This window comes from Giraffa tippelskirchi, chromosome 10 (genome assembly GCF_054371585.1).
Source record: "Giraffa tippelskirchi isolate mGirTip1 chromosome 10, T2T-mGirTip1v1.2.pri, whole genome shotgun sequence".
In the NCBI taxonomy this organism is placed as follows: Eukaryota; Metazoa; Chordata; class Mammalia; order Artiodactyla; family Giraffidae; genus Giraffa; species Giraffa tippelskirchi.
The window spans coordinates 148,229,052-148,251,051 of NC_137284.1; the positions used below are offsets into that span (position 1 = coordinate 148,229,052).

Genomic DNA, 22,000 nt, shown 5'->3' on the forward strand with positions numbered 1-22,000 from the left:
TGGAATATTACTCAACTTTTAAAAAGAATGCATTTGAATCAGTTCTAATGAGGTGGATGAAACTGGAGCCTATTATACAGAGCGAAGTAAGTCAGAAAAACACCAATACAGTATATTAACACACATATATGGAATTTGAAAGATGGTAACGATGACTCTATATGCGAGACAGCAAAAGAGACACAGATGTGAAGAACAGACTGTTGGACTCCATAGGAGAAGGCGAGGGTGGGATGATTTGAGAGAATAGCATTGAAACATGTATATTATCATATGTGAAATAGATCGCCAGTCCAGGTTCAATGCATGAGGCAGGGTGATCAGGGCCAGTGCACTGGGATGACCCTGAGGGATGGGATGGGGAGGGAGGTGGGAGGGGGGTTCAGGATGGTGGACACATGTACACCCATGGCTGATTCATGTGAATGTATGGCAACAACCACCACAATATTGTAAAGTAATTAGCCTCCAATTAAAATTAAAAAATAAATAAAAGATTGTTACCATGCCAAAAAAAAAAAAAGAATCCACCTGTCAATGTAGGAGACATGGGTTTGATCCCTGATCTGGGAGGATCCTACATACCATGGAGCACCAAACCCCATGTGCCACAAATATGGAGCCTGTGCTCTGGAGTCCAGGAGCTGCAACTGCTGAAGCCACCCACCCTCGAGCCTGTTCTCTGCATCAAGAGAAGCCACTGCAGTGAGAAGCCTGTACACCCCAACTAGCCAGCAACCCCCACTCTCAGCAACTAGAGAAAAGCCCAAGCAGCAACAAAGACCTGCTGCTGCTGCTGCTAAGTCGCTTCAGTCGTGTCCGACTCTGTGCGACCCCATAGATGGCAGCCCACCAGGCTCCGCCGTCCCTGGAATTCTCCAGGCAAGAATACTGGAGTGGGCTGCCATTTCCTTCTCCAGTGCATGAAAGAGAAAAGTGAAAGTGAAGTCGCTCAGTCATGTCCGACTCTTCTCGACCCCATGGACTGCAGCCCACCAGGCCCCTCCGTCCATGAGATTTTCCAGGCAAGAGTACTGGAGTGGGTTGCCATTTCCTTCTCCACAACAAAGACCTAGCACAGCCTAAATAAACAGATAATTTTTTAATAGAGACAAATGACAAAGTGGAAAAATATTTTCCATTTATATCACAAAGAAAAACTCCCCATATTATACGAAGAACTAGAAATTAATAAGAAAAGACCAATGACCAAAAAATAATGTAGCAAAGGCTAGGAACAGTGCACGGAAAAAGAAATGTAAATGCCTCAAGCACATATAAAGGTGCTTGCCCTACTTCTGAGAAAAATGTAAATTTATAATGTGTTTTATGGGTTTCCCTGGTGGCTCAGACGGCAAAGAATCTGCCTGCAATGCAGGAGATATGGGTTTGATCCCTGGTCCGGGAAGATACACTGGAGAAGGGAATGGCAACCCACTCCAGTACTCTTGCCTAGGAAATCCCATGGACAGACAGGAGCCTGGTGGGCTACAGTCCGTGGGGGTCACAAAAAGTCGGACACGACTTAGTGACTGAACTGAAGATACCCAATAAAGCAAGCATGGTTCTTTTGTAATACAACTGTGAGAAACAGTGAAGAAGGTCTCTGTGTACGAATATGAAAAGATCTCCCAGATACATTGTTGAATGAACAAGGCAAGGTGCAGATAACATGTATGATATGCTACCTTTTGTATGAAAGGGGGAAAATAAGAACGTACATTTGTATATGCACAAACACGGGCTTAGGAAAAATGCATGGGAAATAAGCAGTGATGACCGGGATTACTGGATGGATGTGAGAACTCAGTGAACACTTTGCTTTTTAATGCCAGTGGTTGATACTGCCACTCTCTTCTTCCCTTAGTAATAGAACCTTTCAGATTTTAGCTGACCACATGACCAGCCAGTTAAAAACCCCATTTCCTAGACTGTCTTGCTGCTAGGTGGGGCTAGTAACTAAAACCTGGCCAATGAAACGTGGGCAGAAGTTATATGTTCAATTTCTAGGATTCCTGCATTTTTCCCCCTCCAGCAGCCTGGGACACCACCTGCTAACAGTGAATCACTTTTTACCATGTGAGTGAGGACAATATTCTAGGAGATGGCAGGATACAAAACAGAAAGGCTTGGGTCCCAAAATGACCCAGTGGAACAAAGTCTACCACACCAGACTACTTCCCTCTCTCTGGAATTATCATGCCAGAAAAGTTGTACTTCTGTCTCCAGACCTGTCACTGTATTTTGGGTCTCTTTTTTACAGCAACTTAGCCTGGACTTGAGCTAAAGTAGAAAATGATATTTAGATATGAGTTTCCATGATCAACAATAGTGCATTGGCTTAGCAGCTGGCAAGGGAAAATGGTAAGAAAATAAAAATTGCAGACTGACAAGCTGGTAATCCTTGTTATTACTGCAGCAAAAAAACTTTGCTAGAACGTCAATAACTTATAAGACAAGCCATGTGTCATCTGAACTTGTGCCTTTAGGGCAAACAGTGAGAAACAGAGTACTGACGGATCCTTGACGTTTTTAATGAGCCTCTACAAGAGTTAAGACGAAAATAAGCAAGAACCGGTCAGCAGGCAAGCAGAAATAAATAGAACATAAGGGTGTACATTCTGAGTTCCACAATATGAATTAGTGAGATTCAAAACATTTGGGACCCAATGGGACTGGAAAAACCAATTTCTCTGGACCCGAAAAGCAGGAGGTAAGAATTTCTCTCAAAGCCTCCAAGAAATTCTCCAGTTAAGTATTCTCAGCCAGACATGAGTGTCAGTTCATTTATAAAGATCAGATTTAGGCTACAGTCTCAAGACAGTTGCCATTAAAATGAGGCAAAGACGGGTTGGCCACGAGCAAAGACCAGTAACTACTCCACAGTCCACTGCCTTAACAGCTCAGACCCAGAAGAGATGTTTGGCAGTGGATATTTTTACCCGGAACTGACTGGAAGCAAACAGACCAGAAGCCTGCTGAGTTTCTGAGGGGTCTGGACTGCCGCATGCTTGGCCTGTATAAGCCCGGGACTTTTCTTATCCCTTAAGGAAATCACTAGACTTCCAGACCTACACCAGCAGGAAACACGTTCTTAAGCTATGCAGCTTTCTCCAAAGTTCTCCAAAGCTTGATTTAAAAGCCTTTATAGTGGGAAACAGATCAAGAACCCCCTAGAAGGCAAAGAAGGGGAGCCATGGAGGGAAATGGACAAGGGGATTCTAGTGAGCAGACCAAGGTGCAGCCAGGAGCTACTGCTCTGTGACTACAGGACGTCTCTGCCATCCCTGCTGGGCAGAATTCCATCATCGTTATGATCTACTGACCGCTCGTATTTCTCATTCTTTTTCAAACAGGATTTTGTATTATGGCTCCTACTCTCTCTTCTATGTTGCACTTGGGAGGTGGGGAGTGGAGGACTGTTTTTTCACAGCTTTTCAGAATAAGAGGAACCATGTCCTGATTGCCTCGTATCACACAGAAACCTGAGATTGTAGACGGCCAACACTCTGATGTCTCAGGATGGAGGGGATGTGCTCTGTGTGTGGGAAGAGTGCACACAGACACTTGGGTTGCCAGGGGGGCAAACTGAAGCAGGGGCTGCTAAAATCTCCCCTAAAACCATTCTTCCTGTACAGAAAAGGAGCCCCTAGTTTTAACTGGTCACAAGGCCACCCAATTAGAGACGACCTTCCCCAGTTCCTTTGCTGTCAGGTGTCTTTGTGATTGAAGACTTGACCGTGGGTTACGAGAAGTTATGTATGGAAATTCTGGCGTTTCCCTCCTACCTGTGGGCGGCAATGCAGACCTAATGGTGGTGAGAAGGACATCTGAGAACACAAAAATCTCTCCTAGGATCTGGCAGAATAATAAGAGAAGCAGTGTGGGCCCCGAATGATTGTGGGGACAGTAGGCTGCCCACCCTGACCACCTGCCTACTTCTAGACCATTCCATGGAGAAGAATCTTCTGTCTTATTTGAACCAGTGTATTTCAGGGCCTCTGTTACCACCGTTTAGCCAGGACTCTAACTAACATAATACCTCCTTATAATTTTGGACTTTTGAACCATGAGAATGTATTCCCTCCTTGGGAAATTAATTTTTCAAAAGGAGTAATAATTTTTTTCAAGTGTCAAGATCTCAATAAAAATGTTCGTTTCCTCAGTATTACTTCTGAGACACAAAACTGAGGAAATATTTCACATACAGAAAAACATATATCACAGCTCCAAAATGTAGAGGAGCAGTTAAAAAAAATTAGAAATATGCCAACTGCTCAGCCACAAGGAGTAACGGAGTAGATTCATGGGACAGCTCTAACATTCTACAGCTATTAAAATAATCATCAGGGACTTCCCTGGTGGTCCAGTCATTATGAATCCACCCGCCAATGCAGGGGACATGGGTTCGATCCCTGCTCCAGGAAGATCCCATATGCTGTGGAACAACTAAGCCCATGTACCACAACTACAGAGCCTGTGCTCTAGAGCCTGTGAGCCACAGCTTCTGAGCCCACATGCCACAACTACTAAAGCCCTCACGCCCAAGAGCCTGTGCTCCTCGACAGGAGAAGCCACCGCAATGAGAAGCCCGTGCATCACACCCAGAGGGTAGGCCCTGCTCGCCGCAACCAGAGAAAGCCCAAGCACAGCGAAGGAGACCCAGTGCAGTCAGAGGTGAATAAATAATTTTTTTAAACCATCAAAATGAAACATACACAGGACAATGACAAGAAAACCTGAGCATAACCGGTGTTCCTGAAGAAAGAAAAATGTAGAGGAAAAGTTGAGTTTTTCATGGTAGAAGAAAAGGTTCCTGAAATTAAAAGTCATGTCTCTAGATCAAAAAGGAAGAACTATTCCAGGAAAAAAACAAACAAACAAACAAACAGTTCAGAAACATCACAGATAAAGAATCTATAGGGACCTAGACCAAAGAGACTTTTCTGAAACTACCAATATCAGAAGATAGCAGAGCAATATTTACAGCATCCTGAGAAGAAAAAAGAAAAGATATAAGAATCATATACCCAGCCAAGAGTAAAGGGAAAAGACCAACCCCATCAAGCATGCAAGATTTCAGAGGAGGCAGCACCCATGATCCTTTTATGACAAAAAAAGTGCTTGATGGCAAAATCCAACCAACCAAGAAACGTATCAGGAGCTCAGCAAGTCACCGTTAAGCCCTGGATGTGGTTGTAAACATATAAATGAGACTTAAGAATCATGGGCATTATGATTACAGAACTAAATGTAATAAACCTCATAATATATAAAGGTTAAGAAAAACAGTAGAGGAGGAGTTCTGGGGAAAAGTATAAGATAACTGACTGTCTGCACCTAAAATACAACCTAAAAACACCAATGACACCTACACAGATTTGTACACTTTATTGTATATACGCCATTTCTCATTAAGAATAATACTGTATCTTTATGTTTTTCAGAGTCTTTTGTCTTAACTTGGGAGGAATATTCCAAGAAAGAATACATCTTACCGTGAAAAAAATATTCACTTAAAGTTTGACAATTCCTTCAGTTTCACTTACTCTTTTCCTCTGATACATACAAATACATTCAACCAATCCTACTTTTGTAAAATTATGTTTTTTAGAAGACATTCACTGAATATTGACAATGGATATCTCATCTTACTGAGTGCTAAGATTTGGGAGAATTTTAAAAATTCATTTGTACTTTTAACTAATTTTTAAATAATAAACACTTTCCCCACAAACTACATTTCATATTCTTTCAAAGATGATCAAGAAAGTTAGGTCAAAAATTAAAATAATGATAAATTTTAAAAGGATAGGATGTAAAAGTATGTATATTGTATGGTGCCAAGTATATAAAAAATTTTTTAAAGTACACACACACACACACACACACACACACACACAAACAGAAAAGAGGCAAATGTGCTAAAATTTTAACAGTGCTTCTGGGATTAGTGATAGATTTCTTCCTCAAAAATGTGAAATAAAATTAGGTTACTCACATGATGGGAAAAAATATGAAATATTAACAGTTTTGCAGCTTCTGTTAAAAATTCCCTTCCTGTTAATCCTCTCCCATGATAACGATTACTCCAAATAATAAATGATTAGGTCTTAAAAGAGTTGAGAGTGGGAGTTGGAAGGGAGGTTTAAGAGAGAGGGGACGTATGTATACCTATGGCTGATTCATGCTGATGTATGGCAGAAACTAACACAATATGGAGAACAATTATCTTTTGATTAAAAATAAATTTTTTAAAAAGTTGAATGCCTATTTGCCTGGGGCAAAGAGGTCATAATTGTGGTTGAGGGGAAGCAAAGATCACTGTACATGTCAACAAACTGATTAAACAAAACTGATGATAGTGTTAAAATAAATTGAAAGCAAAATCTACCCTAGCTTTCAATCGAGTATGAAGGATCAGTACGCAGGACGCTGGCTGAAACGCAAAGACCACCGCGGGAAGCGTGAACCGCGGCCACGGAAGTTCTGAGAGAGGCACCTGCTGCTCTGATCGATGCACGCCCTTTACCCCGAGGGCTCATCACCGACGGCCCACCGCCTCCCGCCCCGTCTGGGGGCCACGCACCGAACTTGGTTCTCCAGAAAGTGCATGTGCCGGTACAGCAGGGTGTAGGATGGAGACAGGATGCCCACGGACTTCATCCGGGCGCCACGCTCCAGCTCGCTCTCCACCGGCATGTTGGCGAAGCAGGCCAGGCCGAAGAAGGGCCCCTTCCGGAAATAGCTAAAAGAGACCCAATACGTAGCATAGCTCAAAATCAGAAATTTTGTTTGTTTTTTTAGCTTGAGAGGCGTGCTAAGTCGCTTCAGTCGTGTTCAACTCTTTGCGACTCCATGGACTGTAGCCTGCCAGGCTCCTCTGTCCATGGGGATTCTCCAGGCAAGGATACTGGAGTGGGTTGCATGCCCTCCTCCAGGGGATCCTCGGGACCCAGGGATGGAACCCGCATCTCTTATGTCTCCTGCATTGGCAGGCAGGTTCTTTGCCAGTAGGACCACCTGGGAATCCCTGGAGAGGCGTCCCAAATAGAAGATGTAACTGTGTCCAGGGCTCTACATGAGAAAATTCAGCCTGAGAAAAACGTTTTTTAAAATCTCAGGGGGACAATGAGCCCAAGCCATTCAACTTTACAGATGGGACAATCAAGGCTCAAAAAAAAAACTGGAACTCACTAAGGGTCGTCCCGCTGGAGCCAGGACTTGCTCTCTGCAAAGCCTGCTGTTTAGCTGCCCTTGACCCCAGATCAACTGCCTGTGACCATGACCCTTCTTTCCTGCATACCAGCTGACTTGATGTGTGACCTCTGTTTCATTAGCATAAACTGTGTTGATTCTCTCCTCGCTTCCTGAGTCTCAGATGTTTTTAATAGAACATTTGACCAGAGCTGTCATTTGATTTCCTTCCCCTTTCTCACATTTGTGCCTGTCATGGTTTCAGCCCAATGAGAAGATGAAAGCAACTCCATCACCCTTTCGTTCTAGTTGCTCCTCACAAGAATCGTAATCACACAGGACTACAAACTGGCCTTACTTAAAGCTGAAATTTCAAGTGTTAGCACATACATGTCTTGAGTTAACCCAAATGGAACCAAAAGTCTATTCTGTCATTAAAGCCAAACCTCAAGCGAGGATCAATCATTTCTTAGAAAAGGTGAGAACCTCTATGGCAGGAGTTCTTAACGTTTCCGGGTCACGAGAACCTAACGAAAGCTTGGGAGCTTCTTGTTACAAAACTGATATAAAAACACAAACCGGTACATATATTTTCAGGGCATTTACACACACTTCCTGAAGATGCCCTGATGACAGCTCTTATTCTCTGGGGAAAGCAGAAGAAGAGAGGAAACGGTGCACCAGACTGACAATCAGCACCACTTACATGAAATCAGACTGAATTTTATGGGATCCGCTGGCCATAGACTTGAACTCCACGCCTTCAAGGTCAATATCTTGGGGTAAGCACCATTCCACCATGTTTCCTGCGAGGAAGGGAAGATACAAGTTTAAAACAGACAAAATCATTCAAAGGGCTCAGTGCAGGGCCAAGCGCATGTGGCTTCCAAGTAAATGAACTGCTGACTCAGCCACGAAAATGCAGGCTCATCCCTCCACCAGCCACAGGCTGGCAGAGTGCCTGAGTCATCAGGCCAGGAGATGGGCCCTGAAGGCACCTCTGGTCTCTGCCTTTGAATGAACACAGTTCTTCCTAGCGAGGCTGCTGGCTTTGCTTCTGCCATTCTGCTTGGCCACCTCCCAATCTCCTTTCTGTTGTAGCCTCACTTCTAGGTGCATGCTTTCACCCTCTACCTCCATTTCCTGGTCTCATACTCTCTCCTTAACCCCTCAAGATCCTGCTTCCATCTTGCTTTTCTATAGCCACTAGCAGGATCTTTAGTTGCAGCATACGGATCTAGTTGCCCAGCCAGGGGTAAAACCTGGGCCCCCTGCACTGGGAGTGCAGTCTTATCTGCTGAACCACCGGGAAGTCCCCCAAACTCTTTTCAATTCAAATTTTCATTGGTTTCATTGTGGCATTTGATAATTCCTCAAAAACCTCTCCCATTTTTTCCTTGACTCCCATGATAGAACACTATCTTGGTTCTTTTCCTTCTTCTCTGGTCAGTGTAGCTCTGCTGCCTTCCCTAACTCTCCTCCCTCCTCAAATGAGGCTCTTTTCCAAGGTCCAGACACCAGTTCTTTGCTTCCAGAATTTAAGGGCTCATTCACTCATCCCTAATTACCGAGTTTCTACTGAGCCAGACATTGGAGCTATAAGTCAAATAAGACATAGTCCCTGAACTCAAACAGATTAGATTCCAGGGCTAGATAAAGAGATAAACAAGGAGTCTGGTGATTACAGTTCTGGAGGTGTTATGTTAAATTCTATGGCAGAGTATAATATGGGATTTTAGAATGTAGCAATGACAAGCCTCCATCAGATTGAGAGAATCAGAGAATTTCACAAGACCAGTGTTTCCTAGAGGTTTGAGAGGACACTACAGAATATGCCCTGCTGTTTTCTTGCATATTCAAAATTTTTCCAAATAAAAATACTAAGATACTTGTAAAGATTTCACTTTAGAACAAACTCCTCATCAACATGCTGCTGCTGCTGCTAAGTCGCTTCAGTCGTGTCCGACTCTGTGCGACCCCATAGATGGCAGCCCACCAGGCTCCTCTGTCTCTGGGATTCTCCAGGCAAGAATACTGGAGTGGGTTGCCATTTCCTTCTCCAATGCATGCATGCATGCTCATCAACATGGCAAACCCTAATTTCCCAGGCAAGAGAAATACCATTAACAATTCCAGACAACAATGCTTTTCAGATAACTGTTTGGGGCATCAGAGGTCCACCTGTATACAACCCAGGCTCTGAACAGGGCAGACATCACAGGGACTCAGCTTATCCTAAGGCCCCCTTTCAAGTAGTTTATTTTCAAGAGAGGAATAATAAACCCCAACGATGAGCTAAAACACAAAGCATGGAAAAGGGAGTTATGATTTCACACAACAGAAAAGCTAGACCAATGTTGTATCTGTCAGAGTTAAAGACAAGAAAAAGCATGCTGGATGCTGAACGAGGGGTAAACATGGGGAGAAAGGTAAGGTTTCCAGCACCAAGGTCCCCCGACATGCCTGTCTTTCCTCTTAGCATCCATGTCTACTGTCTCTTTAGTCCAGTGGCTTCCACCCTGTGTCATGCCTCAGGAAACCCAGGAAACTTACAAACGTGCTGAGACCCACTCCAAATCTACACCATCTACTCCAAATCTATGATCTGTGCCACATGGTTGCCTCTGCTGATGAGCCTCCTATGTACAAGGTCCCAATTCTTTTTTGAAATAATATATATTTATTTGGCTGCACCAGGTCTTAGTTGCAGCATACAGGATCTTCGATCTTTGATGCGGCATGAAGGGTCTCTAATTGCGGCGTGTGGGATCTAGTTCCCCAACCAGGGATCGAACCTGGGCCCCCTGCATTGGGAGCACAGAGTCTTGGCCACTGGACCACCAGGGAAGTCCCCAGGGTCCTGACCCTGCATGATGGCAACAGATGTCCAGCTGAGGAGAGGGTCAGCCTGCAATGACCCTCTAGTAGACTCTGTCCTCTCACTTATCTGCTTCTTCTAGTATCTGCTGCCTTGTTCCGCGCCCCCAAGCCACTCCGTACGAGGGTTCAACTCGCTCTAACTTAATTCCCTTCCTCTAATCCAGCATGTCCACCAGCACTCAATGACTTGTTAAAATGTTAATGCACCCGCGCTGAAGGATAAGTTTAGAAAAGTGCACAGATCAGAACTATGCGACACAGTGAGTTTTCCCAGCATGAACATACCTGGGTGAGCAGAACCCAGACCAAGAAGCAACAGAGCAGAAGCCCCTCCGAGTCGCTAACCCTCTCTCACGGCTGACTGTTATCCTGACTTCAAATGAGCTTTGCTGTTTTTGAAATTTACATAAATGCAAACATCATTTGTATTCGTGTCTTTTTTTGCTCCATATTTTTTGCAAGATTCATCCATGGGGATGCATATAGCTATAATTTGTTGATTTATTATTTCCATTCCATGCTAGTGACACAACTTACTTATCTACTTAACTGTTGACGCACACTTAGCTTATTTCTTATTTGAAGGCATTAGAAACAGCATTGCTGTAAACAATTCCATACGTGTCATCTGGTGACTCCACACGCAGTAGCTTTGTAACGCATGACCCGGCTGGGCTAATACAAATTTCTCAGAATTCCCTTCTTTGTACGTTTCCAGTTGAGACTGGCAAGGGGAAGTGAAGCGGTAGCCATATTATGTTTGTGTGGGAAGGTCAGTGAGGGAGCTTCAGGTAAGCTGATACCTGTTGTTGCTTATCTTGTAGGCTCATCACACTTTGGTGGGGGTGGGGGGGCACCAGGTCTGCTGCTGATGGACCCACTTTCCCTGGATCCTCTTTTGGCTTCTGACTCACACCCCAGGTATGTGCTTAGTTCCACAATGAAGGGCATCAGCATCATCAGGTCAGGACACCAGGTCATTAGAACTGGAGGCAATGACAGACTGACTTGTTGTTCCCACCCACTCTCATGAGTTCCCGCTTATTCTTCTTTTCAAATTTCTTCTAACTGCTTTACTCAAGAGACCTCCAGCTCCACAATCCAATACAAAGACAGCAGCCTTATGCAGACTATCTACCCAGCTCCCACAAATGCACAAGATCAAGTCTCTGCAATAAATCCCTTTATTTATCTCCAGTGGTTCTGTTTCTTTGACTAATCCTTGATTTTGACACAATGTGCACATGTTTCTGTTGATGAAATCCCTGGGAGTGAAAGTCTTGTAAAAATGTTTGCATTGATGCAAACTAAGAAAAAACTTCAAAAATTCCCAAAGCAGTGTTTCTCAAAGCTTAGGGCTTCAGCAAATATACATATATATATAAAGGGAGTTTTCAGGTTAAACAAAGACAGACACGTTCTTCTACTGCAGACCTTCTCAGAGCCTTTTTATGTTATTCTGCATTATGAATATCTATGAGATCAATACCATGCTTAAGGTTCCAAAATTATTCTGCTGGTAAATCTATTTTTAAGTAGCATCTTAAGGGTTCAATCTTACAGAAGGCTTTTTTTTTTTTTAAGAAATACTAGTATATAAGGGGCTGCAAGTTAACCCTTAGTACATATCACTCCACCTTTCTTATAGGGAATAAAACTTATTCTTAGCACGGCATATGGTCTTCCAAATGATGACTATGTTTCTCTGTACCTTCTTGTAAATAGGTATGGCTACACAAGTAAATTCTGGCTAATGGGATCTAGACAGAAATGAGGTGTGTCTTTCTAAAACATGCCTTAAAAGAAAGGCGTATGCTGCTCCCTTCTTCCATTCTATTGCCTGGCATGTGGATGTAGAGACAAGCCATCTTGCATCATACAGGTGAGGGCATCAGCCCACATATCACAGAGGGGATGATGGAGCAATAGCCAGCATGAGTTTAGGTCCCTGGATGACCTCATGGATCTGAGCCAGCACTCTAGCCCTAGACCACTGACTTCCTGTTAAGTAAAAGCTAAACTTTTATCTTGATTAAGTCACTGTTAATTTGGGTCTTTGGTATTCATCTTTTCTGGTGGCTCAGTTGGTAAAGAATCCGCCTGCCAATGTGGAAGACGTGGGTTCAATCCCTGGGTTGGGAGATCCCCTGGAGAAGGAAATGACAACCCACTCCAGTATTCTTGCCTGGGAAATCCCATGAACAGAGAAACTTGGCAGGCTACAGTCCACGGGGTCACAAAGAGTCAGACATGAATAAGCAACTGAGCACGCACACTTCTGGTATTCATGGCCAAACATATATCTTAATATATGTTAATACATATATTAATACAGCTTATACAGCTTAATACAGCTGATCTGAAGAATAAAGCCCCCAATTCCTCAGCCTGGTTCTCAAAGTTTCTTTCTTATTCCTCTGTGCCTGGCCAACCCTCACTGTACAGAAATTGAAAGAATCAGATGAAGGCAATGACACCCTGTTAGTTGCATCCTTCACTGCTAGATGGATGCAAGCCCCTCTGGGTTGGGAAGGAAGGTCCATCAGGGTCAAGCTGAATCACAGAATGGAGTATGCACTCCAGGACACCACTCTGGGAATGGTTCTTTATCCCACAGAAAGAACATTTCTGCTGACATACTCCTTGAATGAAAGGCAAGTAGATAAATCTACTATGGCCCTCATCCCAGCCTAATACAATCATTGTCTTAGCTGTCTGTCTCCCCAGGAGACTGGACTTCTTAAAGGCAGGAACTCTGCTTGTTTATCTTTATATCCCAACAGAGCACAGTGCTTAGCATATGACAGGATGAACATTAAAAAGAAACAAAAACAAAAACCCAGCTTTACTGAGGACAAGCGTGATTTTAAAAAGCTAGTGGTAATGATAATGTGGTTTTTTAAAAACATTTTTTTTTTAATGTGGGACTGTTTTTAAAGTCTTTATTGAATATGTTACAACATTGCTTCTGTTTTATGTTTTGGTTTTTTGGCTGCAAGGCATGTGTGGTCTTAGCTTAGCTCCCAGACCAGAGATAGAACCTGCAGCCCCTGCATTGGAAGGTGAAGTCTTATCCAATAGATCACCAGGGAAGTCCTAGATATTGTAGTTAGGTAGAAAAATGTCCTTTTTCTTAGGACGTTTATACTGAAAGGAGTGAAATCATGTCTGCATTTAGTTTCAAAAGGTTGAGGAAGAGTTTATATCTGCATTTAGTCAGTTCTGATACAATGCTTGCTGAATTTGTGTCAGTTGATATATATTGAGAATAATGTGCACACAGGGAATTTCATATTTGCTAATGCTATAGATTCAATGTGATCTCAATGAAAACCCCAGTAAGCTATTTGTGGATATTGACAAGTTAATTCTAAAGTTTACTTGGAAAGGCACAAGGCTTAAATTAGCCAACACCATACTGAAGAGAACTAACACTACCTGATTCTAAGACTGACTATAAATCTACAGGAATCCAGACAATGTGGTATTGGCACAAATACATCAATGGAACCGAATAGACAGCTCCAAAATATACCCACATGAATACAATCAACTGATCTTTGCCAAAGGAGCTAAGGTCATAAAATGGGAAAAAAGATAGTCTTTTCAACAAGTGGTGTTAGAACAACTGGACATCCACATGCAAAAAACGAATTCAGACACAGACCTTACACTTTACACAACAATTAACTCAATATGAATAGTATGCTTAAATGTAAAATACAAAATTATAAAACTTCTAGAATATAGGAGAAAATCTAGGTGACTTGACTTTGGGTTTAGCAATATTTTTAGATACAACACCAAAAGCATCATCCACCAAAAAAAAATTGGTTAGTTGTACTTCATTAAAAGTAAAAACGTCTCATCTATGAGAGATGCTATTAAGAGAATAAAAAGACAAACTAATTATGGAGCAAAATATCTGTAAAAATATATCTGATAAAGGCTTAAATCCAAATACACAAAGAACTCTTAAAACTCAACAATAAGAAAACTCAATTCAAGAAATGGACAAAAGATCTAAGTAGACATCTCACCAAAGAAGATATGCAGATGGCAAACACACACATGAAAACCTGCTCAATATCGCGTCATCAAGGAACCGCCAATTAAAATAACGAGATCCGATTACACACCTATTAGAATGGTCAAAATCCAAGGGCTTCTTCCCTGGTGGCTCAGACTGTAAAGAATCCTCCTGCAATGCAGGAGACCTGGGTTCAGTCCCTGGGTTGGGAAGATCCCCTGGAGGAGGAAATGGCAACCTACTCCAGTATTCTTGCCTGGAGAATCCCCATGGACAGAGGAGCCTGGCAGGCTACAGTCCATGGGGTCACAAAGAGTTGGACACGACTGAGTCACTAAGCACACACAGAATGGTCAAAATCCAAAATGCTGACAATACCAAATACTGACTAGGATGTGGATCAACAGGAAACCTCGTCTGCTGCTGGTGGGAGTGCAAAATGGTACAGCCACTTAGAATAACAGTTTGACAGTTTAGTTTACAAAATTAAATATATGTGTATCACACAATCCAGCAATCATGTTCCTTCGTATTTATCCAATGAGTTGAAAACTTATGTCCACACAAAAGCCTGTACATTAATGTTTACAACAGCTTTACTTACAATTGCCAACAACTGGAAGCAACCAAAATGTCCTTCAAAAAGGTGAATGGATTGAAAAATTGTGGAATATCCATATAAGAAACACAGTGCTGTGCTTAGTCACTCAGTCGTGTCCAACTCTTTGCGACCCCATGAACCTTAGCTTGCCAGGCTCCTCTGTCCATGGGGATTCTCCAGTCAAGAATACTGGAGTAGGTTGCCATGCCCTCCTCCAAGGGTTCTTCCCAACCCAGGAATTGAACCCAGGTCTCCCGCATTGCAGGCGGATTCTTAACCATCTGAGTCAACAAAACACTATTCAACAACAAAAGGAAATGAGCCACCAAGCCACACAAAGGCATGGAGGGAACTTCTTAAAAGCATATTGCTAAGTGAAAGAAGCCAGTCTGAAAAAGATATTTTCTGTATAATCCTAACTATATGACATTTTCACATTCCAGGATGTCTGGCTCTAGGTGAGTGATCACACCATCATGATTATCTGGGTCGTGAAGATCTTTTTTGTACAGTTCTTCTGTGTATTCTTGCCACCTCTTCTTCATATCTTCTGCTTCTGTTAGGTCCATACCATTTCTGTCCTTTATTGAGCCTATCTTTGCATGAAATGTTCCTTTGGTATCTCTAATTTTCTTGAAGAGATCGCTAGTCTTTCCCAATCTGTTGTTTTCCTCTATTTCTTTGCACTGATCGCTGAGGAAGGCTTTCTTATCTCTCCTTGCTATTCTTTGGAACTCTGCATTCAGATGGGAATATCTTTCCTTTTCTTTTCGCTTCTCTTCTCTTCCCAGCTATCTGTAAGGCCTCTTCAGACAGCCATTTTGCTTTTTTGCATTTCTTTTCCATGGGGATGGACTTAATCCCTGTCTCCTGTACAATGTCACAAACCTCTGTCCATAGTCCATCAGGCACTCTATCAGATCTAGTCCCTTAAATCTATTTGTCACTTCTACTGTATACTCATAAGGGATTTGATCTAGGTCATACTTGAATGGACTAGTGGTTTTCCCTACTTTCTTCAATTTAAGTCTGAATTTGGCAATAAGCAGTTCATGATCTGAGCCACAGTCTGCTCCCGGTCTTGTTTTTGCTGACTGTATAGAGCTTCTCCATCTTTGGCTGCAAAGAATATAATCAATCTGATTTTGGTGTTGACCATCTGGTGATGTCCACGTGTAGAGTCTTCTCTTGTGTTGTTGGAAGAGGGTGTTTGCTATGATCAGTGTGTTCTCTCAGCAAAACTCTATTAGCCTTTGCCCTGCTTCATTCTGTACTCCAAGGCCAAATTTGCCTGTTACACCAGATGTTTCCTGACTTCCTACTTTTGCATTCCAGTCCCCTATAATGAAAAGGACAACACTAGAAAGCATCACTACAAACAAAGCTAGTGGAGGTGATGGAATTCTAGTTGAGCTATTTCAAATCCTGAAAGATGATCCTATGAAAGTGCTGCACTCGATATGCCAGCAAATTTGGAAAACTCAGCAGTGGCCACAGGACTGGAAAAGGTCAGTTTTCATTCCAATCCCAAAGAAAGGCAATGCCAAAGAATGCTCAAACTACTGCACAATTGCACTCATCTCACATGCTAGTAAAGTAATGCTCAAAATTCTCCAAGCCAGGCTTCAGCAATACATGAACTGTGAATTTCCAGATGTTCAAGCTGGTTTTAGAAAAGGCAGAGGAACCAGAGATCAAATTGCCAATATCTGCTGGATCATCGAAAAAGCAAGAGAGTTCCAGAAAAACATCTATTTCTGCTTTATTGACTATGCCAAAGCCTTTGACTGTGTGGATCACAATAAACTGTGGAAAATTCTGAAAGAGATGGGAATACCAGACCATCTGACCTGTCTCTTGAGAAACCTGTATGCAGGTCAGGAAGCAACAGTTACAACTGGACATGGAACAACAGACTGGTTCCAAATAAGAAAAGGAGTACGTCAAGGCTGTATATTGTCACCCTGCTTATTTAACTTATATGCAGAGTACATTATGAGAAACGCTGGGCTGGAAGAAACACAAGCTGGAATCAAGATTTCCGGGAGAAATATCAATAACCTCACATATGCAGATGACACCACCCTTATGGCAAAAGTGAAGAAGAACCAAAGAGCCTCTTGATGAAAGGGAAAGAGGAGAGTGAAAAAGTTGGCTTAAAGCTCAACGTTCACAAATCTAAGATCATGGCATCTGGTCCCATCACTTCATGGGAAATAGATGGGGAAACAGTGGAAACAGTGTCAGACTTTATTTTTGGGGGCTCCAAAATCACTGCTGATGGTGATTGCAGCCATGAAATTAAAAGACGCTTACTCCTTGGAAGGTTATGGCCAACCTAGATAGCATATTTAAAAGCAGAGACATTACTTTGCCAACAAAAGTCCGTCTAGTCAAGGCTATGGTTTTTCCAGTGGTCATGTATGGATGTGAGAGTTGGACGGAGAAGAAAGCTGAGCACCGCAGAATTGATGCTTTTGAACTGTGGTGTTGGAGAAGACTCTTGAGAGTCCCTTGCACTGCAAGGAGATCCAGTCAATCCATCCTAAAGGAGATCAGTCCTGGGTGTTCATTGGAAGGACTGATGTTGAAGCTGAAACTCCAATACTTTGGCCACCTCATGCGAAGAGTTGACTCATTGGAAAAGACCCTAATGCTGGGTAGGATTGGGGGCAGGAGGAGAAGGGGACGACAGAGGATGAGATGGTTGGATGGCATCACCAACTCGATGGACATGGGTTTGGGTAGACTCCGGGAGTTGGTGATGGACAGGGAGGCCTGGCGTGCTGCAATTCATGGGGTCGCAAAGAGTCGGACACGACTGAGCGACTCAACTGAACTGTACTGATATGACATTTTGGAAAGGAAAAACTACACATGGTAAAAAAGATCAGGGGGTAACCAGGGATGAATAACCAGAGCACAGAGGATTTTTAGGGCAGTAAAATTATTCTGTATGATACTGTTATGGTAGATAACCTAACACTGTGCATTTTTCAAAACCCATAGAAAGTACAACACAAAGAATGAACCCCAATGAAACTATGAACTTCAGTTAATAATAATGTATGAATATTGGTTCAACAATTGTAACAAATATGCCATACTAATGCAAGATGTCAATAACAGGTAATATAGGTGGGTGGGTAAGGGAAGAGGGCATATGATATGGAAATTCTGTATTTTCTGCTTAATTTGCCTATAAGCCTAAAATTGTTAAAAATAAAATGTATTAATTAAATGAACTTATCTAGGTTAATTATCCTAGGGGTAGAAACAATATTGTGGTTAGGCAGGGTAGTGGCCTTTTTCTTAGGAGATTTATACTTAAGTATTTAGAAATGAAATGCCATGATGCCTGCAAGTTCCTTTCAAATAGTTCAGAAAAAAAGTATATCTATACATCCTCAGTTCTGCTATAATGCTGGCTGAATTTGTTCCAAAGCAATTGACATATTAACAGTTTCATCACAGAGAATTTCATGTGTGCTGACACCTGATTTTGATCTCAAGGATTACAATGTGCATACAGAAAACTGCACCCAGCTGCAGAAATATACAAGATGAATCCCAACACAACACTCAAACCCCTGCCTGTTACCTCAGTTCACCATGTGTGTTCTGAGCCACATTTACCTCCTCTAGTGTTACAACTTTCCATCCAAATTCACAAAGCCCTTTTCCACTGCTTCATAACTCACAAGTTCCACCCTTCCAACAGCCACCTTTGTAAACAAACCATACGTCTTTTTTTTTTTTTTAGAGGGCCATATTTAAAGTAGTGATGTATTTCTTAACTATTTAGTATATGTACAGTCCTCCTACCACTTTTTATTATGTTCTGATCTTTAAAGTGTTACTCACAAGGTTTTTAAGTGTTGTGCCCCTCACCCCATCTTCCCCATAAGCCCTGTGGTTTTTACTGCAGGATTTGCTTAGCACAGTGGTTTTTAGAAATGCATATTTCACATCATGGTGGAACTGACTTTACAAGGATAAAGCAAATATGGCAAAATGTCAACAAACGGGAAGTGAAGGATATATCTTAAGTGAGGGATATACAGGTTTTTAAAATTTCCTAAGGTGTAAAAAAATTCAACATATGAGAGGGAAAGATGACAGAGTAGGACTTGAGCTTACCTCCTCTCACAAAAACACCAAAATCACAACTACCTGCTGAACAACTATCAACAAAAAAAGACTGGAACCTGTCAAAAGATACTCTGCATCCAAAGACAAAAGAAAAAGTTGCATCGAGATGTTCTTCCAAGGACAAACCAGGAAGAAATAGCAAATATGAACAGACTAATCACAAGTACTGAAATTGAAACTGTGATTTAAAAACTTCCAACAACAGAAGTCCAAGGCTAGATGACTTCACAGGTGAATTCTGTCAAACATTTAGAGATGAGTTAACATCTATCCTTATGAAACTCTTCCAAAAAACTGAGGAGAAAGGAACACTCCCAAACTCATTCTATTAGGCCACCATCACCTTGATACCAAAACCAGACAAAACCAACACAAAAAAGAAAATTACAGGCCAACATCACTGAGGAATACAAATGCAAAAATCCTCAACAAAATACTAGCAAACCAAATCCAACAACACATTAAAAAGGTCATACGCCATGATCAAGAGGGATTTATCCCAAGGATGCAAGGATTTTTCAATATCCACAAAACAATTAGTGTGATACACCATATTAACAAACTTAAGAATAAAAACCATATGATCATCTCAATAGATGCAGAGAAAGCTTTTGAAAAAATTCAACACCAGTTTATGATTAAAAAAAAAAAAAAAACAAAACACTCTCCAGAAAGTAGACACAGAGGGAACCTACCTCAACATAATAAAGGCCATATATGACAAACCGACAGCTAACATCATACTCAATGGTGAAAACATGAAAGCATTTCCTCTAAGATCAGGAACAAGACATGGATGTCTACTCTTCCCACTTTAATTCAACATAGCTTTGGAAGTCCTAGCCATGGCAAACAGGAAAAAAAGAAATAAAAGGAATCCAAACTGGAAAAGAAGTCAAACTGTCACTGTTTTCAAATGACATGATACCATACATGGAAGATCCTAAAGATGCTAGTAATAGCAGAAAACCACTACAGTTCATCAACGAATCCAGTAAGGTTACAAAATACATAATTAATACAGAAATCTCTTGCATTTCTATACATTAACAACAAAAGATCAGAGAAAGAAAATAAGGAAACAATTCTACTTACAATTGCATCAAAAAAAATAAAACACCTAGGAATAAACCTACATAAGGAGGCAAAAGATCTGCACTCTAAAAAACTATAAGATGCTAATGAAAGAAACTGAATATAACACAGGCAGATGCAAAGATATGCCATGTTCTTGGATTGGAAGAATCAATAATGTCAGGATGCTTTAATATCCAAGGCAATAAATAGATTCAATATAATCCCTATCAAATTACCAATGGCATTTTTCAACAAACATTTTTTTTTTAATTTGTATGAAAATACAGAAGGCCCTGAATAGCCAAAGCAATCCTGAGAAAGACGTATGGAGCTGGCTCCCTGACTTTAAACTACAAAGCTACACTAATCAAAACAGTATGCTACTGGCACAAAAATAGAAATATAGATCAATGGAAGCCCAGAAATAAACCCACACACCTATGGTCAATTAATCTAGGACAAAGAAGGCAAGAATGTACAATGGAGGAAAAGCAGGCTCTTCAATAAGTGTTGCTGGGAAAACTGGACAGCTACATGTAAAAGAATGAAATCAGAACATTCTCTAACACCATACACAAAAATAAACTCAAAATTGATTAAAGACCTACAGGTAAGGCCAGATACTATAAAACTCTTAGAGGAAAACATAGGCAGAACGCTCTTAGACATAAATCACAGTAATATCTTTTTGGATCCACCTCTGAGAGTAATGAAAATAAAAACAAAAATAAACAAACGGAACCTAATTAAACCTAAAAAAGCTTTTGCACAGCAAAGGAATCATAAACAAAATGAAAAGAGAACCCACACAATGGGAGAAAATATTTTCAAACAAAGTGACTGACAAGGAATTAATCTCCAAAATATACAAACAGTTCATGCAACTCAACATTAAAAAACAAACAGCCCAATCAAGAAGTGGGTGCTCAGTCGCTCAGTCGTGTCTGACTCTTTTCTACCCATGAACTGTAGCCTGCCAGACTCTGTCCATGGGATTTTCCAGGCAAGAACTGTAGAGCGGGTTTCCATTTCCTTCTCCAAAAAAGTGGGTGGAAGATCTAACTATGCATTTCTTCAAAGAAGACCTACAGATGGCCAATAAGCACACAAAAAGATGCTTAACATCACTAATCATCAGAGAAATGCATAGCAAAACTACAGTGAAGCACCACCTCACATCAGTCAGAATGGCCAACATCCAGAAGTCTACAAATAAATGCTGGAGAGGGTGTGAAGAAAAGGGAACCTTCCTATATTGTTGACAGGAAGGTAAACTGGTACACCCATTATGGACAACAGTATGGGGGTTTCTTAAAAAAAAAATACCTACCATATGATCCAGCAATCCGAGTTCTGGGCATATATCTGGAGAAAACGATAACTCAAAAAGATACGTGCACCCCAATGTTCACTGTAGCCCTATTTACAATGGCCAAGACAACCTAAATGTCCACGGACAGATGAATGGCTAAAGACGGTATGGTATGTATCAATATATACAATGAAATATTAGTCATAAAAAAGAATGAAATAATGCCACTTGCTGCAACATGAATGGACCTAGAGATTATCATACCAAGTGGATTAAGTCAGAGAAAGACTAATACCATATATTTATATGTGGAATCTAAGAAGATGACACAAACAAACTTATTTACAAAACAGAGACAGACTCATAGGCTTTGAAAACAAATTTATGATACCAAAGGGGAAAGGTGAGGAGGAGAGATAAATTAGGAGTTAGGTATTATCATATACAAACTACTATGTATGAAACAATCAACAAGGACCTACTGAATAGCACAGGGAACTCAATATTCTATAATAACCTATATGAGGAAAGAATCTGAAAAAGAATGGATATATGTATATACATAACAGAAGCACCTTGCTGTACATCTGAAACTAACAACACTGCAAATCAACTGTACCCCAGTATAAAAAAATTTTTTAAATGTATCCTATGAATTAAGGAACATAACTGAAATAACAGAGATGGGAAAAACCATAAGCCAAGTATAAAGGACTTTGCAAAAGCGAAAAATAATTGAGACAATGTGTTA

The 22,000-nt window shown here is 41.3% G+C and overlaps 1 protein-coding gene and 1 non-coding gene across 2 annotated transcripts in view; both read right to left on the reverse strand.

The window, feature by feature from the left end:
* The window catches only part of DENND11 (DENN domain containing 11), a 50,721-nt gene that overhangs the window by 22,182 nt on the left and 6,539 nt on the right, over positions 1–22,000 (reverse strand). The window contains exons 2-3 of the mRNA XM_081534352.1: positions 7,904–8,003; positions 6,590–6,748 (exon numbers count right to left, since the gene is read on the reverse strand). Coding sequence (XP_081390478.1) covers positions 6,590–6,748; positions 7,904–8,003 — 259 coding nt within the window. The remainder of the gene's footprint in view (positions 1–6,589; positions 6,749–7,903; positions 8,004–22,000) is intronic.
* Positions 9,972–10,044, reverse strand: TRNAG-CCC (transfer RNA glycine (anticodon CCC)). The gene has a single exon. It is a non-coding gene; the product is annotated as a tRNA-Gly (tRNA).